This window comes from Lutra lutra, chromosome 9 (assembly GCF_902655055.1).
Source record: "Lutra lutra chromosome 9, mLutLut1.2, whole genome shotgun sequence".
NCBI classification, from domain to species: Eukaryota; Metazoa; Chordata; class Mammalia; order Carnivora; family Mustelidae; genus Lutra; species Lutra lutra.
The window spans coordinates 79878022-79905452 of record NC_062286.1 but is presented as its reverse complement, the minus strand read 5'-3'; the positions used below and the strand labels follow the sequence as shown (position 1 = coordinate 79905452).

Here is a 27431-nt window from a genome sequence, read left to right as displayed (position 1 = left end):
TCACTGGTGCTTTGTGGACCTCAAGGCCCCAGCCTAGAAGAAGACATCGGGGCGCTGGTGCGGCCACACACGCAGAAGTCTAGCACCGAAGAGGAAGAATCCGATGGGCGGGGAGAGACACAAACATTTCTAACAGTCTCTGCTCAGGGTGGGTTCATGGTAAGGGAGACAAAAGTGTGCAGACACTTCCTCACAAGTCAGAGCAGGGTAAACACTAAGAGTGACAGTAATGAGGCAAAGCTAAGACTCAGAAAACGCATATTTAGTCATGCCTTACTGAACGGAAAGGACTGGCACAGAGGCCAACTGCCAGCCACGTGGCTTTGGTCAACTCACTTCTTTCTTAGAGGCTTAGTGTCTCTGTCCACAAACTGGGAGAACGTCAGGGACAAATGCCTTGAAGGCTATAAAGTGCTCTAAGAACATTTTACACCGCCGAAGAATCCAGAATGTTAGCTCGATTGAGGAAGTGGTCATTTATCAAAACCTACAAGAGTCTTCCTCTGTAACAACCTATGATGAGAAAAAGCGGGACCACAGCAGATTAATTCTTTAACCGGCAAGCCCCAGATGTCCGAAGTCTAGAACAGCTTCTGACTCCTTGAGGAGATAAAATGTAAGACGAGAATGGCCCTTACGACTGGTGGCTTGTGGAACAAAAAGGGGCAACTCTGTCACTTTCGAAGTACACAGTGGCAATCTCTAGCCGAACATCTGTTTCTAGTAAGAAGCCCAAAAATAGGTATCAGGCACGGCTCTGGGAACACTCCACCCCGCAAGGCACGCTCTCCCGAAGCCAGGAGGCCACGTGCACCGCAGCTAGCTTCTGAAGATGAAAAGTGTTTTGTCAGAAGGCCAACTTATAACCACTTCTGCGGTCATTCTCCGTAATAGTAGTCTGTGAAGCCCCATCTCCTTTGTGTAGTTTCTGGGTCACCTTTTGAGTTCATTTTGCATTTAACTCTGTGAAATGAAAACATCACTTTTCAGCCCCACCCCCCTACCCCCTTAAAAATAACGGTTTTTCAAGGAAACTGGGTTAGGTCCCTTTGAGGAGCATTTTGTTAAGTGGGTTCAACAAGCATCGCCGATGAGTTTGTTGAATTGACCCACCCCTTCCTTGAACTAAAGCACACTGGGGGAGGGAAAGAATTTTGTTAAAGGGCTAGAAATTCCTAAGAGATCAATGTTTTCGAAAGGTCTCCAAATATTTGGCTTTATTAGTAGTATTTTTTAACTTTAGTTCGGTTGTAAAGCGGTATTTCTAAGACCAACGGCCCGAGTAGCTGTTAAGTAAAAAAATTCTTGAAATTTAGCCTCTAATTTTTGGCGACTGTCATCTTCATGTACTTTGATGCACAGTAAGTCAGTCTTCCAATTAACGTAACGATTATTTGAGAGCTAGTGAACTGGATCTTTGGCTTCTGTTCCACCACCATCTTCCTCCTGACCGCCCGCCTGGTCCTAAGTCCTGTTCAGACGGGCAGGAGAAAAAGGAGAGCAAATGAGGCGTGGGGAGCAGACAGACGGCGTGCTCCCCGACCAAGTCCTCGTAAACCAGCACTTCCTCATCTCCAGAAGGAGAGGCCTGCCCTGGATGGCCATATCACACGCTTAAAACTGCTCAGCCTCACGCTTTTCACCCTTGGGAGCAGCCCTAGTAACAGATTTCATGTGGGAGGAGGCTTCAACTGCTGGCTAAAAATCAAGCGTTAGGATTCTCTTTTCTCTGTGCTGACCCCACAAGGCAGAGGATCAAGACTTAGCTAAATATGGCCCTTCAGCGAGCTTCATTTCCCCATCTGTGAAGGGAGAATAAATATAGCAAACACATGTTAAGATAAATGAGCGAGCTGGTCAAGTGTTTTGAGCTCTTCAACACACAAGCCTGACTTTCCAAAAAAAGACAAACCACAACTTCAGAGCTGGCGCGATTCTTTTGTGTGCAGCGAGACGACTTCCCTTGTTGTAAAGGACCGAGAGCTCAAAGTCTGTATCGTCTGCAGCTATAATTACGCGTCGCTTTCCCTGAAACAGAGGTCAGCGGGCCTAAGGCATGCACAAAGAAAGTAAATGTCAGGTCACACTCCCATGCAGGATACTCCTTTTTGGGTTTTCTCAGCACATTTCATGGCGGTGGAATATTCATTCATTTATCCCACCGAGTATCCAGCACTAGGCGCTGGGCATGGTGTAGGCTACAGTGAAAAACACACCTGGCCCCGGAGCCTCACAGGGTAGCAGAGGGAAGGCAAGTGCGTCTCAGCTCAGGCAGGACTGCTCCACATCGGAGGCTTTTGGAGATGTGGGGGTTGTTTCTATGGTCAACACCAACGGGCGCCTCTACGGGCAATGAGGGATGGGAGCCAGTGTCCTATGTAACTTGTGTAACGAATAACGGTCCCAGGTACCACAGGACTAGTGAGCGTACTGCGAGGCGTTGATGAACATGACAGACCCTTTTATAAAGACCCGAACTAGGACCTAACTCCGTTGTACATAAAAGCACAAAGTATTTGTTGCACGGTTTTCATGAATTTTCTAGGACGGTAACTTCAGTGCAAATTGAAGGAGAAAGGTAGACCATACTTTATTTGGCTCAAAACATAATAGGAGTTGCATGTTATTGTAGAAAACGGCACACCACTAGCAATATCACTCTTTGCGTGGAACCACCAATAAGACACAATTATATTCGTCAACCTCGATAGCTGGGCCTTCGTGGTCATTCCACCTGCAAGTGTAGGCATCTGACCACTTCACTGTGATTTGTGGAGCACTCAGACCTGGGAAATTTAGGAATTTAATACTGAAATAAATATTTTTATTGTGACTTTCCTTTTATTCTCCTTCCTGTCATAAGATGTTACGTTGATTTAAAATGATGCGTATCGAGTACGCCTCCTGCAGATTTCATTTGAGGAAGAGGAAAGGAGACAGGTTTGTTATGGAAAGGGGAGATGGGTCTGACACAGTTGAGGTACGGAGGCAGGCATTTAACAAAATGAGATCGAAGTGACAAGAAATGCAAATCGGGATAGTTGCTCAGAGGGAGAATAACCCAGGAGGCCAGGTTCAGCCTAGGGGTGAGAAAAGACCCGTTGGGTGGAGAGACTCTAACCTGAGATCTGGGGGGCAGTTTAAGGAGGCAGATACTGGACAGTATGTGCAAAAGCCCTGAGGCAGAATCACCTTGACAGACAGCTGAGGTCCTGGGGAAAGGCCAGAGTGACAGACAAGGCAGGGCCGGAGAGGAAGCCATTCTGGGCCATCAGAGCCATTGCAATGGCAAGTTATGGAAAGGTTCGGGGCAGGGAGGAAGCGATATAACTTATTTTTTTAAAAAGGCAACTCAGGCTGCTTTGTGGAGAATGAATTAGAGGTGGACTGGAGAGCTGGAGAAAGGCCGTGACGGTAATTCAGCCTAGAGAAGATAATAGCATTGACCCAGTGGGAGTGGCCAACAGCTGGAAAAATGAAGGATTCTAGATTTACCCTGGAAGTGGACTCAGAGTTGGGGGACAAGCTGGACGTGGGGCTGAAGGTTAGGGAGGGCTCTGGAAGAATCCAGGGTTCAGCTTGTGCAGCTGGATGGATAGATGTCTTGGACAAAGATGACAAAGCCTGTGGGTAGAGAAGCACATGAAGGAGAAAACTCAAGAGGGCAGTTGCTTGACGAATTAAGCTTCAGATGTCAAGTATCTGGTCAGAAAGTGTATGTGGAGGAGCTCTCTGCCTTCTGAGTGTCTAGATGCTTCCTGGTAGCTGAATTAGAAGCATTCCAAATTCAACATTTCTGCATTACAATAATTTCTTCTCTCTCAAACGTGCAACTCCTCCTGTGTTCGCCCTCTCAGTGAAAGACACCACCACTCAATCAGGTGTGAGCTAGACCCGGAGACATCCCAGATACTCAGCAAGAGAGCCCCTTGCCCAGGCACCCACTGTCCTCCCCCCTCCCAGACCTCTTTACCTGGGTGGTTCCTATTCAGCTTCCAAGCTTTGGTCTAAAAATCTCTGCATCCAACAAACCTTCCCTGAACCCGCAGTTCAGATTAACACCCCCTGTTCTGTGCTTCCTGGGCACCCTGGGCCCCTCCCGCCATCTCACATCTTACATTCTACTAGAACCGAACTGGCTCTCTTCTTGTCTGTATCCTCCACAGACTCCCTGAGGGCAGGGGACAGTTCAAAGCCTGGCTTATAGTAGCGGCTTATTAAATCATTGTTGCATAAACGAGGGTGATGTGTTCGAAGGTGAAGCCCAAAAGGTTCACGGCTGCCAGATCGCGGCGGCTTGCACTGGGCTGGCGACAAGGCTGGAGAAGGCGGAGCAAGTGGATTCTCCAGCAACAGGCTAGTTTCTCCCACTGCTGTCACCGCCTTCAGCCAAGAATCAAACTGCCTCCTGCCATCAAGGCAATTTTTCTGTGATGCGCTGAGGGGTCCAACCCTCTGGCCTGAGCGACAGGAGCCCTGAAGTAATGGCGCCTCAGACCGAGATCCTTCCAACATTTTTAGATCCTGCTACTGCTCTTCGCTGCTGCCTTTTCTTCAGTGCCTTGACCTTTACTGTACCTGGGTAAGGAGGATATTGTTGACTGTCCACCCAGCACCCTTCTCCTACTTCCACCCTTCCAAAACCAATTTAGTTCAGCCCCATCTCTCCTTCACCCCAAGGCATGCCTCTAGGGCCTTGGAGTCCAGACTCAGCTAAGATGATCCCTGGTTAGACTAAGCTATCTTGGGAGTCCCGCTGGCCACTGTCAGGTTCCTGAGTGGGCACCTGACCTAGGTTGTCCAATCAGAATGAAGTAGCCCCTGGATTTTTCCACAGGGTTCATTACCCACCCCCAGGGTCATGGTCACTGGTGTTTGGGCAGGTACATGATCTGAGAAGTCCGATCAGAATGAAGTATTCCCTAGACTACCCAAGGTAGCGACCCCCCCTCCGTCTTCTCCTGTAGCTCCTCGTCGTCTCTTTCCCTCCCCCCATCCACCCTCATCAGTATATAAGGATTTGTCCCTCACTGGCCCCATCTCTGCAGCTCATGGAGACTATCTGGGGACTCCCCTCTACATCAGCCAGCGCTCTGGTCCCTGTACCACACTGGAGCAGGTGCTGCCCCAGGGCTAGCCACACACAGGGAGGCATATGTGAGTCCAGGACTGACACTGCCAGGGGCCCATCCACATCTGGGCCACAGGTCACCTGGGCCTCCCACAGCGGGGTTGGGGGGACCACACATGGAGCACAGACAGCCAACACAGAACTGGGAGTTAGGGACAAGCCAGATCCAGGAGAAATACCATCTTCCTCAGCTGTGGACTAACACACACCACTCGTTCTCTGCCTTTGAGGCCAGGGAAAATGCTCTCAAAGCCTGAAGACACCCACTGACATATATACTTACTCCTGGGCTTTTAATGTTCTAGGAAGACAAGCAGCCAAACGGCAAGAAAAAGCCCCAGGAATGACACTCCGATTAAGCCTGAAATGCTGGTTTCTCTCCATGCCCAGAATGAGGCAGCCAAACTGCACGGAGGAGCTAAACCATGACTAACAGGCCCATTTGGAATCTGAGTACTTGAACCACACTCCTTGGCCAAACATAGAGTGCAACCTGCCATCTGAGACAAGAAGACTTCGGGGCGGGCAGTTAAAATCAGGGCAACCTAATGTAGTTCACAAATACACTTTCACGGAACAGACCCTTGAAAAAACACACAATTTAGGTTAGGGTGATGAACACTTTTGCAACTAGATCGAGGTGCTGGCTGTGCGACACCATGAATGGACTAAATGCCACTGGATGGTACACTTTAAGATGATTAACTTTACGTTGCGTCAATTTCACCTTAATTTCAGAAAAATACACACTGGTCCACAAGTATGCAAAGTGGGGCCCTCGTGCCTACCCGCACACGTGCACACAGACACACAGACACATTCTCACAGAGATCTCTTTGAAATATAGGGCAGAAACACCCAACGCATCAACTCCTGGGGACCTGAGTTAGATCACCACTACGCTGCTCCCAGTGTTGAGCAAGGCTTACCCTTCTTGGGAAGTGCTCTGTACCCCTGACTCTACCTGCCTTGCATCACTTCCTTCATCTGCCCCCCTCCACCTCTGGACTACAGAAGGTTCCCGACAGAGCTCTCCCAGGCCTGTAGCAAGAAACCACACAAACTTACTCCAGCCTTATTTCACTTCCCAGCCCCGGGAAGGGCAGCTTGCTCCCGCGTTCACGCCAGCTCCAGCTTTCCCACTCACCCTGCACCATTAGCCTATGACATAGGGCAGCTCCCACTTCCCAGAGGAAGAAGCCAAGGCTTGAAGAAGCTCCTCCTGCACCCAGAGGCCCAGGAGAGTGGAGCAGAAGTGAGGCAGGAACGCTGTTCTAACAACTACTTTAGGGCCCTCCTGGCCCCTTTGTTTTGACCAGGCTATAGATCATAGGCTCTGGACACAGACTTTTTAAAACTCTGAATCACGGGCTTACTAGCTGTGTGGCCTTGGGCAAGTTACTTCCCACTTCTTTCCTCTATCTAGAAAATGGAGTAAGTGTTGGGAAGACTGAATGAGAAGGAGCTTCATACAGTAGGAAAGGCTCTCCAGCAGATGTGGTGGCTGTTAGCTTATGATAGTGCACGGCGTGGCTCCTTGTCCATTCAGTTTCAGCCACTTTGGGGCAGAGGACTAAGCAGGTGGCAAAGGAGGGCTAACAGTGAATCAACTCTGTGGAAAGCACACTGAGAACTGTTGCTGGTTTCCTAAGTGCCTAGCTGGTGGCAGGCCAGGCCAGAAGGCAGCATTTTATTGAAACTGTATTGCACATGGACTGTGGCACGGCCGCCGTGGCCTCGCAGGCTCGCGCTGCTCACAGCTGCAGGCAGTTTTCAGTGGCTATGGAATGGTAACCGGACGCACGTTTGCACCGGCAATCCCGTGTGTTCCGAGAGGCTCCGCCCATCAACACGCTGGCGCTCCCACAGTAGAGAACCTGGCCGGGGAGCTGGGGCGTGTGCGGAAGCAAACCGAGAGCTGGGGACCGAAATCAGAGAGACAGAGCGCTCCAGGCCGACAGGGAAGCCAGCGACAACGAAACCTGGTGAGTAAAGCACCAGATACATGGTCATTCCTGTGGTTTCAGGTGTCCATTCTCTTTCGTGTGTCCTCATGGAACCCCGGAGGCAGCGAGGGGACAGGCGTTGTGCCCCCGCCCTCCTGGGCACTGAGGCCAGCAGCTGTGCCCAGGGCACCAGGTGAAGAGGTGGGGAGACTCACTGGAGCAGCTGGGCGGGTTGGGGGGGGGCGTGGTTTTCGGTCTTAGAGATGTGGGCCATACGGTCTGGCCAGATTGCATGGGGACCTGCGAGGTGCCCGCTCCGGGCCCACCAGCTGCTCCCCACTAAGGTGAGTCCCGTCGGAGCCCGCCATCCGGCACGTCGGCTCCCTCAGTGCTGTGTCATGTGCTGCCTGGAAGTCAGAGAGAACACCTGTCCCTTCAGGAGGCATCACCTGACAGGTGATCTAGTAAGACACTGGCAGTGGGGGCGGGGGCACTGAATTACAGACAGGGAGCCACAGGGCTTGGTCTGAGGTCCGGCGCTCCCGCTCATGGGCCATGAGGGTAACCTGCACGAGTTATTTCAGTGTCTCTGGATCTATTTTCTTATCCATTAAAAAGAAAAGGAGGCAGGACAGGAAGGTAGTATCACCTGCCTCTTAAAGTCGTTGTTATGGCTAAATGAAATCAACACATCCAAAGAAGGAGTCAAATGTAGGCACAAAATTAATGACAGGGGACGCATGTGCTAAGTGGCACAGGAATTCAGAGGGGAGAAGGTTTGTCCACCAGTAAGGACTAGAAAAGGCTGTGTGGAAAAATCCGCATGACCTAATGTTTCTGTATTAGTCTCCCACCGTGTCACAGACCTTCAGAAGACTTCCCTGCCCCCCACCATGGCACCCCTTAGAAAGCCCAAGCCCTTTAGCCCGGTGGTGGAGGCTAGCCACAGCTGACATCCAATCCCCTCCCTAACTTACGACTACCAGCTTCCCTCGTGACCACCCAATGGAGGCGCTCTGCTTCTCTCCTATGTGTCTCCCTCTGTGTTTTCTCTTGGCCTGGGATACTTTGTCCTGCCTGTGTCCCCTCCTCATCCCAAACCCATACACAGGGGCCATCATCTTCTCACCTAAGAAAACTGCCCATCCCCAGAGCTGAAGTGCTCCTGCCCGCCTCCCGCTGTCATTAATACCTGTAGGTACAGTGACTAAATCAAGGGAACTATGGTAGGACACCCTAATACTCGGACACTAGGCTACATTTTGCAAATTAGATTAATGAGAATCAAACTGCAGCTGTTATTAGTCATCTGCAATGTGGGTCACACTGGAGAACACCCAAATCTAATCAAGGGGACTAAAATGTATCTAAGCAAATCTATAACCTAATACAGCATGTTTTGGCCTGGCTGAAAAATAGGTAACTGAAAAGTCGTGGTCTATACAGACTCTGCACAATCTAGTAAAGAAGAAATTGCATAATTAGAATATCAGTATCCACCTAGCTCTGCCGACGGTTAAGACACTGGCTGTAGTGGACACACAGATCACAGTCACTGGAGAGTCACACTCTCGTGTGGAAGGAAAAGCTCATCAGAGGGTTCCAGGACCTAGATAAAATATACATTTCCTCTAAGATTTCTAATTCTGTGTGCTCCAAAGCCTCTAACCCAAGCAAGCCAAAATTCATTTCCCCAAGTCCCCTGATGCTAAGGAAAGCTGCACTGGATAGCAGGCACTGGAAAGCATATCCATCACTCTAACTTTGTTCTTCATATTTATGTTTCTAGCTAAGAAAAAAAAAATGGGATCACTTTAGTTAAATCCCAGCCAACTGAACACATGCGTTTATCTCTGAGTGCTCCAAAATCCTCTAACATTATGGTAATTAAAAAAAAAAAATAAAAGGCATAAAGTCACAGTGACAAAGCAAATAGGAAAGAAGACAAGAGCAAAACAATTCTAGAAGCTGGAAGGAGGAAGAATGAGTGGGACTTGACTTAGCAGACTCAGGAGGACAGCAATGAGGGGAAGGTAGGAGGCATCTAAAGACAGAGCCCCCTGAAGGTGTAGGAAGGGCAGCTGCCCGTTCTTCTGCAGGTGGACTGAAGCTGGAGCCACGGACAAAGGGATGACATGTGTCTGCTTACACAGCAGCTAAATTCCAGATGCCATTCTCTATCACGGTGAGTGCTTTCCCCAACCCTGACAACAGGCGGGGGTAGGTAGTATCCACAGAGGGTAGAACAGAGGGTCCCCTGGTTGGGAGGATGCAAGGTCCAGTTGAACGACCTGAACACAAGGTCGGGATGCATGCTAAAAATTAAGACCACTACTCTGCTTCCACCACTCGCTTCCCAGAACGGTGGTACCCATGCCTGAACCCTTCAGACAGGGGAGTGGAAGATTCTTTTCTAAGGAATATGGGTAGCCCAATGGGAGAGACCAAAATCTGATGTTAAAGAGTCCCCAGTGAAAGGGCCCCAACAGCTCACCTCTAGGAATGGTTCTCAACTGGGGGTGCCAGGGGTAGTAAGGGGTCATGCTGCCCCAAGGGAACATTTGGGAGACATTGTTGCTTGTCATGACTGGGGTGGGATGCTACAGGCACCTACCTAGTGGGAAGAGGCCAGGAATGCTGCTGAATGTCCTGTAATACACAAGACAGCCACCATAACAGAGAATTTTCTGGCCCAAAATAAAATCAAGAGTGCTGAGGAAGGGAAATCCTGACCTTCAGTAAGGACCAGAGTCAGCCAACTTCACTCATACACACAGAGCTTCCCACATGCCCCAGTGCCACTCTCATAAAAGTGAGAGGACCTCTGAAGAATGACCATTAAAGACAGATCCAAATGTGATACTATGCAAAGAGACATAAAGCTTCGAATAACTATCATTAACATCCTTAGAGAAATTAGAAAAGACACTCAATCAAAAAAGCAAAACAAACTAGACTTAGAAGATGCCAAAGGCAAAAAAAAAAAAAAAAAAAAAAAAAAGGAGCATCTAAAGAACAGGAAAAGGCTCTTAAAAATTAAAAATAGAACCACATTGGGACGCCTGGGTGGCTCAATGGGTTAAGCCTCTGCCTTCGGCTCAGGTCATGGTCTCAGGGTCCTGGGATCGAGCCCCATATCAGGCTCTTTGCTCAGCGGGGTGCCTGCTTTCCCCTCTCTCTCTCTGCCTGCCTCTCTGCCTACCTGTGATCTCTCTGTCAAATAAATTAATAAGATTTTTAAAAAATAGAACCACATTTAAAGAAATAATAGGGGGGCACCTGGGTTGCTGTGGGTTAGGGCCTCTGCCTTCAGCTTGGGTCATGATGTCAGGGTCCTGGGATCGAGCCCCACGTCGGGCTCTCTGCTCGGCGAAGAGCCTGCTTCCCCTGCTCTCTCTCTGCCTGCCCCTCTGCCTACTTGTGATCTGTCAAATAAAATAAAATCTTTAAAAATAAATAAATAAATAAATAAACAATAGGATGGATGGTAAAATTGAGGAACGCTCCCTAAAACAGAGCAAAAACACAGAGGGAACAAATATTTAAAAAATTAGAGGACCAGTCCAAGAACTCCAACATTTAAATCCTGGGAGTTGTAGTGTAACAGAAAAAATCAACTGGAAAGGAAGAGATCAAAGAAACAAACCAAGAAAATTTCTCAGAACTGAAGGACGTGGGTTTCCAGATTGAAAGGGCCCATGATAGCCAGCTAGACCTTACCCTAAAACCATGATTGTGAAATTTCAGGAGGGTAAAATGGCAGGTCCTAAAAGTTTCCAGAGAGTAGAACCAAGTTGTTGATAGCGCATCAAGGATCAGATTGGCACCATACTTTTTAACTGCATATATTAAAGCAAGATGACAATGGAACCATGCCTTCAAAATGCTGAGAAGGAAAGACAGGTTTCCATCAATTTTCAAAGTGTTCATCAGATCTGCAGGACGTAAAAACATTTTCTGAAATACCAGGTGTCCAAAGTTTTGCCTACAATGCGCCTTTTCTCAGGAAACTAATAAAAATATGCCCTCGCAGAATGAAGGAATAAGCCAAGAAGACGTGAAAAAGAGAAAAAGGGATCTAATCCAAGAGACAAAGCCCAAGGCCATCCCATAATGGTGAGGGGAAATCCCAAGCTGTGCAGCAGGCTGGAGGCAACCAGCCCAGACTGGGGCACATCAGAGGACTCATGAGGGATGCCTTCAAGAAGAAACTGGCAGAATATGTAACATGTCCAAATGCATAGAATGGCAAGATTGGGGCGAAACTGAAACATGCAGTGAAAAAAGCAAGGGAATATTTACTCATTCCAGGGAACAAAATTTGGTACAAAAGGGAAGTGTAATTATAACACACTGCAAGGCTCGACTGTGCCGACAGTGACAAGAATGTAAACATCGATCAGTGATCTAACAGAAATCACAATCTTGCTACTGCGCAAGGGAGGATGGGAAGTGGAAGGCATATACACAAGCACTAAAGTCCTCATTCTTTTTTTTTTTTTAAAGATTCTATTTGTTTATTTGACAGAGAGAGATCACAAGTAGACAGGCAGGCAAAGAAAGAGAGGGAGGGAAGCAGGCTCCCTGATGAGCAGAGAGCCCGATGCGGGACTCGATCCCAGGACCCTGAGATCATGACCTGAGCTGAAGGCAGCAGCTTAACCCACTGAGCCACCCAGGTGCCCCCTAAAGTCCTCATTCTTGGTGTGAAGTCAAAAGAGGGTACTTTTAACCAAATTCAACAGCTACAAGTTTAATTCAGGAGTAGGAAATAACTTTTCTGTAGGAGAAATGGAGAGGGATCTGTTGTTTTTTCCATAATAGGTGCTCATAGAACTGCTGACCCTTTAAACTATGTACATATACAACTTCAATAAAAATGAAATGACTTCAGGGTGCTGGGTGGCTCAATGGGTTAAGCCTCTGCCTTTGGCTCAGGTCATGACCTCAGGGTCCTGGGATGGAGCCCCATGTCGGGCTCTCTGCTCAACAGGGAGCCTGCTTCTCTCTCTCTCTGCCTGCCTCTCTGCCTGCTTATGATCTGTCAAATAAATAAATCTTTAAAAAAAATGAAATGACTTCTTAAAAATTAGAGGAAAATAGAATAAAGAAGTAAATTTCTACATATATTCAATATCACCACCTAGAGTCAAACACCAACATTTTGACAGTTTTGTTCCAATTTTTTTCTTCATATATGACATATATGGGTATTTTTCAAAGTTGTCATCATGAGTTTTTTATATATATATATAGTTTTGATCCCTGCTCTTTTACACATAATGCATCATTAGCCTTTTCACTATCTTTAAATATTTGTTGAACCAGGTTTTTTTGGAAAAGATTTTATTTATTTGAGAGAGAAAGAGAAAGTAAGGAGGGAGAGGGAGAGAGAGAGAGAATCTGAAGCAGATCCCCCCTCCCTGAGCACGGAGCCTGATGCGGGGCTTGATCCCACGATCGCAAGATCATGACCTGAACAGAAACCGAGAGTCAAACGCTTAACCGACCAAGCCACCCAGGCACCCCTTGAAAGCAGATTTTAATGGCTGTCATTATCCTAATACACATCATGCTATCATTTAACAAATCGTTTTAATATGCATTGATGTGTTCACAATTTATCACTACTTAAAAAATTGTGAAAAAAAAAATAGTTCTTTACAAATCTGTGTGCTCTGAATGCTTCCTTGGTGTAAATTTGTAGAAATAGATCCCTGAAGTGATCTTGGCCAAATTACCCCTCAACAGTCTGGGTCCACTCTTACTCCCGACAGTGGTGCACAGAGCATCAGCTTCCCTAACTCCTGGTTATCCATTTTTCCCATCTTGCCCAACTTGATAGGTAAAATGAAAAGTTTTTGTTTGCATTGTCTCTGCATATTGTAAGTTCACTGGCTAGAATAGTCCCTATTTATCCACGGGGATACATTCCAGGATCCTCAGTGAATGCCTGATAAGAAAATAAAACAATATACTATAATGAAAGTTATGTGAAGTGGTCTCTCTCCCTCTCTCAAAATATCTTACTATAGATATGGACTTGCCCTCTCTGTGATGCTGTGAGATGCTAAAATGCCCACGTGATGAGATGCAGCGAGGTGATGATGTAAGTCAGCACTGTGATGTAGCACTAGGTAGGACACTCCTGCCCTTCCGATGGCATGTCAGAAGGAGGACACTTCCGGACTGCAGCTGACCACGGGTAACTGAAGCTTCAGGAAGCAAAACCACGGGTGGTGTGGGGGGGATTACTGTATGCTTTTCCTCTTTTGGGAGCTTTTGGTTTATGTCTTGTGTCTATTTTCCCACCGAGACCACATGGTAAATTACTCCTTTGGCAACCTCATTTATATCTGGATCTCATGAGTTAACACAGATCAGACCCATGATCCGTGAGTGCCTGGGTTGTGTTTCTGAATCTCAATGGCCCCACTATCTGTGAGGCTCTGGGCAAGTGGCCAAGCAGTGCGACACCTTTGTGTCACCCCTCACGTTCTACCATTTCCACCTTCTCACGGCACATCACATTGTTTCCTTTCTCTCTTTCTCCCTTTCTTCCTCCCTCTCTCTCCCTCCCTGCACATCACATTTCTACTTGCATTTTGGTCATCTGTATACATCTTCTCTTCTTACTGGATTCTAAATTCCTACTGATGGGTCTTTATTCCTCACCTCACCTGTGTTTAACAGATATTCTTAGATCTGCTGAATAAAGATATAAAGGCGTGGGTGGGGGTTGGGAGACTATGAACAGAGGTACAGATTGAACCTAAACCTGGAAGGGGAGATGGGAGACCAGCTCCACCCGCCCTGAGGCAGGGGTGAAGAGAGCATGAGGGTATGTGCAAGAGAGCGCTACTTTTGCCTCAGCACCCAAAAATGGGTTCCCAGGACCTGGGGCAGAGTGTCCATGTAATAATGGCTGATAAAAAGGAATAAAAAGGAAAGACGTGGATTATTCAGCCATAAAAAGGAAATGAATTACTGAACATCCTATATTATATATAATAATATATATATACGTGTGTGTGTATAAATTCTATGAATTGTGAAAACATTACACAAGTGAAGAAGCCTGACAAAAGGCTGTATATTACATGATTCCACCTCTATGAATCTTCTGAAATAAGCAAGTCCATAGAGACAGAAAGTAGTTCAATGGTTGCCAGGGGCTGGGGGACAGGAAAATGGACAGTGACTACTAATGGGTATATAGGGTTTCTTTGGGGGATGATGAGAATGTTCTGGAATTAAATAATGGCGATGATTGCGCAACTCTGTCCATATATAAAATCCACTGAATGTGAATTATATCTCAATTTTATGAGAGGGAAAGAAGTAAAACTCACACACCCAGTGGTTTGGTCCATGAGGAATTTCGGAGGAATCAGTTTCTTTCTAAAATCAGCTCGCCCGGATAGTGATGCTTCCACGCCGCTCTGTGAGGTGGGACAGCAGGGTGTCCCAGCTCCCCGCAGGGAGCACTGATGTCTCCCCTCCTTCCAGGCCGAGCTGAACAGGTCAGCCCACAGGCTCTCCCCTCCTCTTGCTGTTAGCAGAGTGCCACAGGACAGGCTGGAGGGACGCCTGCCCTGAGACACACTGCAGGGCTCCTGTAGAGCCAGACCTGCTGGAGAACAGTTCACACCCTGGTCCATATTTTATCCAAGCAGACCTGGCAGCCTTTCTGCTAACGGGTTCCATGAGTTAAGAAATGAGTTCTGTTACACATAAATGGGCGGTGCTTTAGAATGACTACCTATAATCTGATTTTAAAGACCTTCCGTAATGTCCAGACAGATCAGAATCCCCTTTAAAATGAGCTGTTCTCATCAGAGAGGTTCTTTCCATAATAATCTTTCCGACAGATGCCCCTAAACCCCACACTCACTAGCTCCTGCTGGGATCCCCCAACTTTTTGCCAAGTGCTGGGCACCACGGGCAGTCCCCCTCTGAGGGCTTATAATCCGGGTGCCGAGGAAAGAGTTCTATATGGATGAGACCAGAGGCCAGGCTATGGCCTATAGACAATATCTCCGTTGAAATTCAAAGAAGGGGTTCAACAGCAAGATGGCCAGAGTCACAGAGGAGGGAGGAGGTCACAAGGCACCTCAGCCTCAGGAGGGCCTTCTCACTTCCCTCAGACTGGACAAAGACCTGGACAAAGGCTTCAGCCTTTACACACACCCCTGGTCTGAAGGAAGCAAGGAACCTGCCACCTCTCTCCTCTTGTCGCTCACATCCAGCCCCTTCCCCATCTCTCCAGAGCCAGAGCCCACTAGAAACAGCCCAAGGTAATAAATGTGAGCCCTGAGCCAGCTCACTGGGGAGGACAGCCCTTTGAAAAGTAAGCTGGGGAAAATGGAATTTTAATTGAACTGGACATTCAAGAGTAAATGTTCTCTCTCCCTGGCAGCTCTTAGAGGGGGCGTACTTTGAGCCAACACATTCATAATCCCAACCATTATGCCATGTGAAAGAGGATGGTTTTTCTATACTGAAACAAGCTGGGAAAAAAAGAAGGGGGGGGGCAGAGACAGAGAGGGAGGGAGGGAGAGAGAGGGGGAGGAAGGAAGGTAGGTCGGTCGGTTGGTCAGCCGGCCAGGAGAATGGAAGAGGACAGTTACACAGAAAGCTTTGGTCAGCCAGAGTAATTACTGCCGAGATGCATGTCTGAGTAACAGCCCTTCCTCCAACTGCTCCTGGTGACCTGCCTGGGGACTTTTAATACAAAAGGACGTCATAGCCCATCTGTTGCTTTGGAACTAATTTAGCACAAACCAAACTGGCATAGTCCTCGGGGGCAGGTCTGTCAGCACCTGGAGTGCTAACCTCAGCTACAGTGAACAGAGCAGGGCCCAGGCCCCAATCTGTCTAGCCGCTTAAGGCACAGGAGAAAAATGCCTTGGCACTTAGACCTCATCAAGGAATACCAGTGGAGCCTACTATGTGCACAGCCCTGGGCCAGACAACACATCAATGGAGCCAAGGGCAGCTTAGGAAGTTCTGTTTCAAGTTCCTTCTGATAGTGCCCTTGGCCACATCTGCACCAAACCAGCTAAGTAGGGAGCTTCGATTCATTCCAGTAAGTATCGAGAGTCCCAGCCATGTGTACAGAACTAGAAATAGGATGCGTGGCACTGCATTTGGTAGCGTAGGGGTTAAAAGTAAATAAGTTATGTTCCCTGCACTCCAGGGACAGTGTCTGGGGGGGAGAGTGCATGTATGTGATGTCTGTGTGTGATGTGTGTCCAGCATATGTGTGTGTGCACATGTATATGCACAGAGTAGGTGTGTCAATCCATGGGGGATGTGTATAGTGTGTATATGTATGGTGTATATGCGATGTGTGCTGGGTGTGTGTGTGTATGGGGTATGTGTGTATATGGGGGGGTGTGAGGTTTGTCTATGTGCATGGTGTATATGTTGTGTGTGTGAGGGAGTGTATACGGTGAGGGGTGTGTATGTGGTGTGTGTGTGTGTGAGGGGGTATGTGTCTACGTGTATAGTGCGTGAGGCATGTGTGTAGTGTGTGTGTATGGTGCGTATATGATATGTGTGTATGTATGTATGTGTATGATGCATATGTGGTGTGTGGTATGTGTGGCGGTATGTCTCTGTGTGATGTACATATATGATATGCGGTGTGTGTGGTGTGTGTGTGGAGGGGGTGTATGTGGTGTGAGGGGTGTGTGTGTGGCATATATGTGGTACGTGTGTGTCTGTATATGAGGGGGTATGAGTCTACGCGTGTAGTGTGTGAGGCATGTGTGTAGTGTATATGTGTGTATGTGTGTGGTGTGTATGTGTATGATGTATATGTGGTGTGGGGGGGTATGTCTCTGATGTATGTATATGATATGCAGTATGTGTGGTGTGCATGTGTGTGGTGAGTGTGTGAGGTATGTGTATGTGCATGGTGTATATGTGTGTGTGTGGAGGGGATGTATGCGGTGTAAGGGGTGTGTGCGTAGTGTGCATGTGTGTGGCATGTATGTGTGTCTGTGTGTGTGAGAGGGGGTATGTGTCTACGTGTATAGTGTGTGGGGCGTGTGTGTGGTATGTATGTACATAGGTGGTGTGGGAGGAGTGAAGAAAATATGGGGGGCAGGGGAGGGGCTCAGGGGAGGCAGCTTGCTATGAGGAGATAGTGAGTACACAAATATTCAGTAACTCAGACTTTTCAGCCCACATCAGAATTCCCCGGAGGGTCTGTCGTAACAGAGCTGTTGGGGAGTTTCTGATTCAGGAGGTCTGGGGTGGCCCCTAAGAAACTGGATTTCTAACAAGTTCTCAGGAGACGGTCTCGGTTCGTGAGCACATCTGAGGAGGGCGGTAACTCAAACTTTGCTGAGCATCTAGTACAGGGCAGAATCCGACCAGCATACTTCCTGCGCCTACAAATCAACCTGGCAAACCCCTACTGCGCTGAGCTCTCAGGTGTAGCCGGTCTCCCACCAGAAGCGGGCCCCTCTGCCCCCCCACCCCATAAACAGGGTGAGGGCCCTACCTTTTGCTGAACTGGGAGCTCGGCACCCAGATGCAGTCCTCCCCAACGGTTTGCTGACAGACTGCATGAAGGTTTTCATCTAGTCCTGAAACCATGGGGGCTACTGTAGGGGCCGGAAGAAAGGGGTCCCTGCAGAGCTCATGTCCATGCGGACAGCTCAGGAAGGCAAACAAAATGAGCAGGGGTGGGAGAGGCAGTCTCTGGTTGTAAACAGGGAATGTTCTGTTGTAAGTGGGACAGACTGGAAATGTTTCATTTGGAAACAGTTTTCACCTAAAAAGGAGCTCTTAGGAGGAGGAAGGCCTAGGGTAGCCGCTATGGGGACAGAAAAGGCACCGTGGCAGGCCAAAGCTGGCCAGCCTGGCGGTCCCCAGTTACCAAGCTCACGTCAAGTCAAGGCTAGGAGGCTGCAAACAATGGCGGCAAACAAGGGCAAAGACGCAAAGGGCTGGGGAAGGAGCTCCTGGCTGGAGGAGAGTCAGCTGAAGTTAACGTAGAACCTTCCCGGTCCCCACTTCCCTGCACCCAAAGGGCACTGAGCGGCTTCCGCATCCTCACCTACAGCTCAGCCACCTGCACCACCAGGGGAGGCCTCTTTTCAAGCAGGAGTGTAGGTTAATGAACACACTGACCAAACACCCTTCACTTCTGGGGGGTGGCGTTTGGGGGGCCGCGTGAGCAGCAGCCCTGACCGCTCCACCACCGGACACCATTCCACCAGCTCTTCTATCTGGAAAAGCGATGCTCTCCGGGTATACTTGCTGCATGAAAAATTCAACGACAGAATACGGGCGATGTAAAAGAGACATTTAACACCATGGAGCTGATTAGCATGAGGAATTTAACATAAAGAACCCAGGGCTTGGAGAGGGACAGTTTGCTTGCTGTTTGTTGCCTTTCACCACCTTCGTGGCCTGGAAGGCATCCTTAACCTCCCTGACCTGCAAACGGAGGCAAACACCACTTGCTTCCTTTCCTCAGGGAGCAGGCGAGAAGCATCTGGGAGGTACCAAATGCGACATGCTTTGCAGTCTGTAAAATACCACTCGGTGGGGAGTGTGTCGTTAGTAAACCCCAGATTCTACCCTGAGTCTAGGCAGGGCTGGCAAGTCTGGGGAGTGGGAGAGAGGTGGCTGGTTCCCTGCTCCCACCAGCCACTTGAAAAGAAGACAGTAACAACAATAAAGTCCCTCCCCCCACTTTCTGTTCTTTCTATTAAAATCAACAAGCAACACAGCACCAGATTAATATCCCTCTAATTACTAAGTTGTCAGTTACTGGGTGAAACACTCCCTCAATTAATGATCAGCCCGGCTCCACAAGTCGACACTGATACCAGGGATCTGGGGGTCATATGGACACATTTGAGACCTCCCACTGTGCCTGTGCTCCCCATGCTCTTCCTCCCCACCCAGAATACGAGCTCCCTGTGACCTTCTGCCGCGTGACCTCATTCAATCCAATGCTCCCCCTTGTCTCCCTTCACGGGATAGAGAAGAGATCATGAGTTCCATACGTGGTGGCGGGGTGGGGGCAGCAGTGAAGTTGCGGAGCGGGATGGATCCCGCTGGAAGGGACCACCCAAGCCCAGGGTTGCCCGTCCCAGGCCCTACCCCTCGGCCTTGACCCTGAGAGCTGGGAAGCTTTGGTTTGATCCAATGACTCTGCGAGGTGGTTCATCTACCATCCCCATTTCACAGCTGAGAAAAAGGAATTTCCAAGCCCTGGCAGTGCAGTGTGGGGGCTCACAGCTGCTACCAGTATCCTCTACTCTCTTCCACCTCTTCCCACAAGCCAACGTCTTCCACAAAGCTCAGCTCTGCCACCTCTCTGGGGGAGGGACCATGCAGCAGTTGGTTTCACAGGATGAGATTTCCCAGCTATGTGGCCATCTGACCCCTCCTGTCCCCTCCCATGGAACACAGAGCCAACGCTGCATCAACACCATGGGAGCTGAGCTGGTGTGGGCCCCCAGCGCCGGCCCGGACCGTCACCCTCAGCCACCACACAGGGTGACTACGGCAACCCTGGGAGGCAGACATCATCGCCCCCGTGCACCAGGGCTGGGGAGCCAGCTGGCCTCCCGGCCTTACAGCATCAGAGAAGAGGAGTGGGATTCGGAGCTGGTCTGGAGAATCCCAAACCCACACCACCGCGACCTAGATGTGAGAGGCCTCAGGAAAGTTACAAAGGCCTGAGCCCGCGAGAGCCCTGGGGGACGGGCCCACTGGTGACCACTAAGCCTCCAGGCTCTCAGTGGGGGTATAATGGCTGCCTGGGCATCCCTCCGAGCCTGGGATTCCTTTGACCCTTGGAGACTGTATTAAAGCTATTTTCCAAGCAACGGGTTGTGCCTGAAGCTATCATCTAAAGGCTCTCACCTTAGTCTTGGGTTAACCTTTTCGCAGAAATGAGCTGACAGCCAAAGAAAAATCAACTCAATCTGAGAAGTATCTGTCATATGCCTTCCATGCGCTGGGCACCTTGCTAAGGGCTGGAATCGGTGAGGAGAGAAAGACAGTCTTCACGGAGCTCAGAGGGAGCGAGGAACGGCCCTAGACGGCCCGGCAGACAGTGGATCTGGGAGAACTCTCCTCCGAGAGTCCTGGGAGAGCTCCCATGAACCCGCCATGATCCCGGTCCACCAGCCCGCCCAGCCTCCCCACCAGCCTCCCCGCGCTTCCTCGCACCAAGCAGCTGCATGCCAGAAACTAAAAGAGGAACAGCAAACTGCTGAGGGCAAGGAACTGCTCCTTGATCCAGGCTTGCCAAATTAGGGCAAAACCAAGCCCATCTGAGGGAAAAGGAAATCCAGCTGAGACTCACCAATTTCAGTTTTTAAAGACATGTGTGGTCTTGGGTTTTATTTCTTTGTAACTTCTTCTCTTCCCTCCTCCTTTCAGTTTGCTACTCTGTACTGGAGGCCTCTTGGTAGTGCCCACTGCTGCCAAGCCATGTGTCCTTGCTGGAAACTGACACCTCCACGGAAAGCTGCTTTGTTCTGTCCTGTTCCAATACCACTAGGTCTCATCTCCTGAAACCCCAAATTCCACAACAAAACCGCAAACACCCAGTTCCCCATAAGGCCTCTGACCCACGAGCTGTAAAATAATGCCTCCCACCTTTTTCATCACCGGGCACACATAGAAATGACAACATTTGCCCAGGCTCCTTGAGGCTGCACAAGGCCCCCCACCCGTCCCGGGGCGGACAGGATGCGATCTGAGCACACCTGTAACACCTGTTTCTGATACACCTGCTGGGAAGCACTGGTTCCCAGAGTACAAACGTCTGTAAATCTCAAGACCACCACAACCGATGTGGAAGAGGCAGCCTGATGGGTCAGAGGACCGGGACAGGGCCCATGTGCACACAAACAGAAACTAGTGAGAGAGGACGCAGACTGCCCCCACCCCGGGGCTCCTGCCTGCACGACCACGGTCTGAGCTGACACATCCCAAACCCACAGCAGAGTTACAACAAGGGGAGCGTGGAGCACTGGGTCACTGCAGAGGCTTTGGAGCAACAAAGGCCGTCCACCCTCCCAATGCAGAGGAGGAAATCAGCGTTACGTGTGATGTGGTGCAGGCTAGAGATATAAATAGCTTCTAAAAAGGTGAGGGAAAACGCACAGCCGACAAATCTAGTACGTTACTAAGGGAAACCGGGATGCTTAGTACCCACGGCTCACCTGTTGAAGCTGCGCTGGGGACCCGGGTCTGCTCTCTGGGCACTTTGGGGACAGAGTGTTGGGCTGCGGGCCCCGGGAGCTCATGGAGTGCGAGTGTGTGCTTCCCACACCCTACCGATGCACCCTGCAGGCCCCTTCCAAAGGAAGGAAAATCTTCTTCCTGACGGCCTTTCTGTCTAGTTCCCATAAGCCTACTCACTCTCAATTTCCCCATCTGGCAAAAGTCTACCTCGGCAGGTAACAAGAGGACGCCTGCCTGAAGGCAGGAGAAGCCCAATGAGTGGCAAACAGCGGCCCTCCCCCTGGTCCCTTCCTGTTCTACGAGGCCTTTAGGGGCCTGCCACCCCAGGAAACACAGAAGATGGGGCATTCCAAGGCTGCCTCCCCTGGAGATTCCCTTCTGGAGGGGAAGTACTTCCCTGGTTCCCCGGAGGGCTTGGAGGGCAGCCACAGCTGCTGGGTTCTGTCAAGTAAGAAACAGATCTCACTTGTCACTGAAGAGCCAACCCCAGGGACACCTAAGTTAAAGCTATTTATAGCTCTCATGTATGCATCCTTGAACCTGTGTGTTTCAGTCAACAGACATAGCAACGCAACACCCAAAAGCATACATATGGAATTCCACACACTGAGGCAGTGGCTAAATCTGGAACTTTAGGGAACGCAAACGCAACCCCAACACACACCCTCCTGTGTGTGGGTATTCTGGGACCTGGGATAAACTGCGCGCCAGTCCTTCCCGCTTGAGAGTATCAAGTTCTGCCTTCCTGCCAAGGATGAAGAGATCAGCCTGGAACCCGCAGCCCAAAAGCAACTTGCCAGGCGGCTCCACACCCCACAGAGAGCGAGAGCTCTTCCCACTTCCCCTGAGCCCCAAACAGCACCGAGGCAGAAGGGAGAAAACACTGCTGGTCCCATCCTTCCCTGAGTGGACAATGGGTCCCCCGCTGCAGGGCCTCCACTGCAGTCCTGAGAGACCAGCAAGAAAGGAGAAGCTCCACAGAGGCCCAGGCCGGAAGCCAGACCCCTCCACAGGGCCCCGGCGACGGGGAAGCCACCACTGCCCTCAACTTCCACTCCAAAATGCTGGGCGGTCAAAATGTCAGGGCCGCTCCTGGGCCACCCAGGGGCTTTGCCAAGCAAGAGAGGGGGCTTCCCTTTGGCCAAGGGTGTTGGGGATGTTGAGGGATGTGCCCAGGCAGAGCACATGATGCGGACTAAAGCTGCCCAGCACGCACTCGTGTTCATCATTCCCTCTCCCTCCCTCTCCCTCTGCCAACAGCCACAGAGGCCAAGGGGGAAGCAACCTCCTCTGGAAGGCCAAAGGTCAATCACAACAGTCATCTACTATGTTCCCTAATGTGAAAATTGGGCTAATGTTACCTACAGCTTTGAACTTGACTGGGGTCAAATAGACTAAGAGCAAGCACACAGATTAGAAGTTCCCACTCAAGGGAGGCATTGATTCTGTTAGTCAAATACAGTGAGTGAACATTCCGAGCCAAGATTATGGAGAGAAAGTGACGTTTTCCAGGGCTATGTGCTTCCCCCTCAACCCTTCTTACCTCCCCAAGTGGAAGAGACTGAAACCTACAGACCGCACTTGTTTCTCAAAGTGTACACAGAACGCCTGGTTTTCCGAAGTCTCTCTCCCGTCACTGGGCACGCAGGCTCTGACGGAGAAAGGGCACCATCTGATACCACAGGGCATGTGGAGCAGGGAGCACTGGACTGCGTCCATGGGTCCAGTGGCGGGGACTGTGGGAATCCTGAAGTAGGAGCTGGCTCCATACCTCGGGGTGAGAAGGTTCCAGCATCTGGCATCTAGTGGAATATCTATCAACTCCAGACATAATACACTATTCTCTTCCGCCTGTGACCCCCCTCCCCCAACAAAGCTGCCCAGAGTACAGTACAGTAATTTCTTGTAATATTTATACCCATCTACTATGAGGGAAGAACAGTGTCAGCTGCTTTTATGTACATGAAACAGTTAAGCCAGTCTACAACACTGCAGCATAGTTTCGAATTAACCGCGTTCTTACTAGATCACAAAGAAGGTTAAGTACAGCCAGAATCACATGACTAGTACAGCAAGGTGGAGATCTGAGCCCAGGCCTCTTTGGTTCCAAAGCCCGTGGGCCTTTCTCTGCCATCTGTGAGGCTTAAAAATGTCTCTCTATATGTACACGTGTGTGTATGCATGTCTATGTGTTTATTGATCATTACTGTTATCGTAAGATTAATCTGATACTGATTCATACAGGCATGAGAACTTAACGACCAAGAACAACACAGGAATCTCTTATTTAACACATATGAACAGATACCGGGTTCAGACACTTCTATGCTATCATCAGCCATGGCAGACGCCTATCTTAAATTTATTCTTTTGTAATCCCCAGGGGCTTAGCACAGTGCTAGGTATACACTAGGCACTCCTCATTTCATCCTGTTGATGATTACATTGGTAAGATTGCTTATTAGTAGTAAACTCTTAAACACTGAAAGATGAATTATCACTAACTTTGATCTAAAGGGAAAAGTTCCAGGCACTCCTGGGTGGCTCAGTCGTTTAAGCATCTGCCTTCGGCTCAGGTCATGATCCCAGGGTCTTGGGATCAAGTCCTCCATCAGGCTTCCTGCTCAGTGGGGAGCCTGCTTCTCCCTCTGCAGGGAGAAGCAGGCTCCCCACTACTTGTGTGTGTGTGCTCTCTCTCTGACATAATAAATTTTAAAAAAATCTTAAAAAAAAAATAAATAAAAGGAAAAAGTTCCAGACATTGGGAAAAAATGCTAAGGGGCCCTAAAACACATCTTGGCCAACAGAGTAGATGTCCCACCATTAGGTCAAAACAGTAATATCTGAACCTTACTCATAGTTTGATGCCATTTGGTATGTGTCTTACAATCTCCGCTGGACACAGCAATCATGAGGACGTATGGGAAGCTCTGGTTTTGTGAGTGGGCCCAACTTCAGGTGATTATTAGAATCTGGGTTCTCTCCAGTACACACGACCCCCACTCAGAGAACGGCTGTCCAGGTTCCAGGTACTGCATCTACAGACCCACAAGGACTCCAATCATCCCAGGTGGCATCAAAGCCCACCTCAACCAGGGGCAAATTCAGACCCAGGTCATAACCCCAGCAATACCTGTCAGTAGCTGTGTGACCTGAGGTCAGCTACCTAGATTCTCTGAGGCCCAGTTTCCCCATCTACAGAGAGAGACTTATCACTAAGCTCATGGGAAAAAAGAGTATTTCAGTGGCTGCCCCATGCCTGATATGCAGAAGAAACTCAGTAAATATTAGTTGGGTTTGAATGTGCACAGAACAGCTCTGACATACACACATCCTTTTGAATAGGGCTTGTGGTCAAATGAATGGTCATGGTGACAAGTTAAAGGAGGAAAGGGAAGAGGTGGTAGTGAGAGAAGTTAAAATTAGAGATGATATTTAAAAACCAGTCTCCTTTTCAACCAACAATTTCAACCTGTTATTTATCAACCCGTCCGGCTCAAAAGTTGGGTTTTACTTAATGGACTGTGTTCTGCCTCTTGCCCTCCATACGTTCTGAGAGAGTAAGTAAGAGCTACAAGGCAGGCACCCAAATGGGGCTCTGGCAAGCTAAGGACTGGTTGTACTGACCTGGGTGGGTTTGGTGAATCAGGACGGCCTCTGGCACCTTGCACTGCCCACAGTTTCTCTATCCTCACATGCTTTTCTAACTTAACAGCTTAGAAACCAGAAGCCACATCAAGACACCCTCTGCAAGGCATTTTTCGGAATCCAACCTGGTACCACAATTCTGAAATCCAAATCTAGAAAAGCTACAAAGAAAAGATCCCCTTTATTGAGCACCTACCCAAGTGTGCCAACTCAGTGCTGAGCATCTGGCACAGTATATGAACAGGGTATGTTTTGAAACCCATCGTAAGATAAGGAAACTGCACTGACACTTGCCAGAACACTCTCTAAGCCCCTCAGCTGTTCAAGGACTCAAGTCTGCACGACACGTGGAAACTTCTGCCCAAGGCTGCATGTCTAATCACAGGGCTGGATTCTGCAAAACTTCATTACAGGCAGTCATCCCACCTCCACCGCAAAAGTGGGTCTAGGAAGAGGGACAGGGACAGAGAGGAGAGCCACCTCTGCTATGCTAATGGTCAGAGGCTACCAGGAGGACTGTGAATTTTCTTTCTGCACAATAATCTCTCCCAAAGAAAACCCAGACAGAGTCACCTGGACTTCCTAGGGAAGGAAAGGGGGAGGGGGGGGGAAGCTCCTCTTCCAAGATTCATACTGAACTCCTAACCCTTTCTCCTCCTCCCTCCCCCGGGGGAGTGGCTGGATGGTGGCTGTTTCTTTTCTTTTTTCCCTGTGGTCCTCTGGTAACACCACAAATTACGTTTGCTTGCAGGGACTCGAGTCCCAGAGTGCAATGATGTTGTAATAAACAGAACCAGGACCAAATGCCTTCCCATCATATTAGATGATGCCATTTCGCACCAATCAGGCTCCTCCGGCAGGCAGACCACTCACCAATGAGGGACCAGACAGAGGCTGCGAGGGGGAGACCTGGTCATCTGCAACTAAAAATAAGGGCGCTTCTTGATTGGCCGCTGCCACTTTGCAACAGGAGTTGGGACCCACACACCAGGCACCGTACAGAAAGCACACACAGGCAAAAACTTTCATAGCCCAGGGGTTAGCATGGGGTGGGCAGGGATGGGTTTCTTGTTAGGGTAGTTTTTTTTGTTTGTTTGTTTGTTTTTGTTTTTTTCTTTTCCGAATTTGCTGACTTGAAAAAAGAAATAAAGACTTGATCCAGACGGGCCCCTCGAAGACAAACCCTCCCTCCTAGACATCTCTGTTTCCAAAGGCCACGTACAGCCACCCTGAATTGAGGAAAGGCAAGGGGGTGTCGGCCAGGGGCCAAGACACTCACCTGTCCGGCCGTGTCATAGAGTCCCAGGAGATACTGCTTGCCCCCTACGGTGACGCTGACTGCAAGGGCAGAAGTGGGGGCGGGGAGAGAAGCTCCATTATCCGGGGTCTGGGGCAATCTCGCTCCCCATCAGGACCTGCTTTTGGCAACCCAGCCGGAGGCATGCGGGCGCTCCCCGGGAGATGTCACCCCTTTTTCCCTTGTGCCGGGATCACTGTTAAGTGGCAGCGAGGACGGGGTGTGATGTGGCCCCACTTGCCCACTCCCTTCTCCCAAGTCCCCTAGCCACGTCTCGACCAGTGCCCCAAGTTGTTTCCCCCGGGGTTTAGGGCAATAGGGAGGAGCCCATGGGAAGGTCAAGAAGGTCGGCCCAGGCAGTCCGAGGGTTGGGAAGCGTGGGGAGCCGGGACTGACAGGGGGTGGGGCGGGGTAGGAAGAGGGGTCTCCCCGGCCCCTACAGGAAGGGCCAGAGGGGAGGCCTGGGGTGGGGCCGGGAGCCCCGCGTAAGGCCGGGCGGGGGGGAGGGTGCGGAGCGCGCTCGGGGGAGGCTGTGAGGGGGCTCCGCCAAAGTTGTTCCAAAGTTCCCGGCCCGGGGAGCGGCCCCTTAGTCAGCAGTTCCAAGGCTTACCTGCGTAGTGGTCGAAGACGGTGGGCACGTACTCCTCCGGGAAGGCGTCGTTGGCATAGCTCATGAGTAGGCACGTCTTGCCCACCGCCCCGTCGCCGACCACCACGCACTTGAGCATCAGCGCGCCGGGCCCGTGAGCCATGCTGCGGCCGGCCGGCCTCCGGGCATGGTCCCCCCGGAGCCCCCGCCCCGGTCCCGGGCTCAGCCCCAGCCCGCCTGGGGGGTCCGCCGCCTCCGCCGCCGCCGCTCCGCGCAGCAGGGCCGCCCCCCCGGCCCCATGCAGCGGCTCCCCCCGCCCGAGGGGAGGGGGCGGCGGGCCCGGGGCGCTGCCGCCGCCTCGGTCGCTGCCCGGATCCCCGCCCGGGCCCCGGTCGCCTCGCCCGCCCGCTGCACCCACCGCTCGGCGCCCGCGCCCTCTCTCCGGCCCGGCCTCCCCAGGAGGATCCGCTGGATCATAAGACTGGCGGGCCCCGGGGGAGACAGCAACTTTGGGGAGGGCAGCGGAGGGGAGGGGCCAGGCGGCTCTCCCCGCCCCGCGCCGGCCCGGGCCCCCTCCCGGCTGGGCCCCGGAGG

The 27431-nt window shown here is 50.3% G+C and overlaps 1 protein-coding gene across 2 annotated transcripts in view; it reads right to left on the bottom strand.

Moving 5' to 3' along the window:
* Positions 1 to 27431, bottom strand: part of RHOQ (ras homolog family member Q) — a 40409-nt gene extending 12978 nt beyond the window's left edge. Inside the window, exons 1-2 of one of the 2 annotated variants that reach the window (XM_047744550.1) lie at positions 26859 to 27431; positions 26231 to 26289 (exon numbers count right to left, since the gene is read on the bottom strand). In XM_047744550.1, the coding sequence (XP_047600506.1) occupies positions 26231 to 26289; positions 26859 to 27000 (201 nt within the window). In that variant the 5' untranslated portion in view covers positions 27001 to 27431. The remainder of the gene's footprint in view (positions 1 to 26230; positions 26290 to 26858) is intronic. The other variant, XM_047744551.1, reaches the window with a different exon arrangement.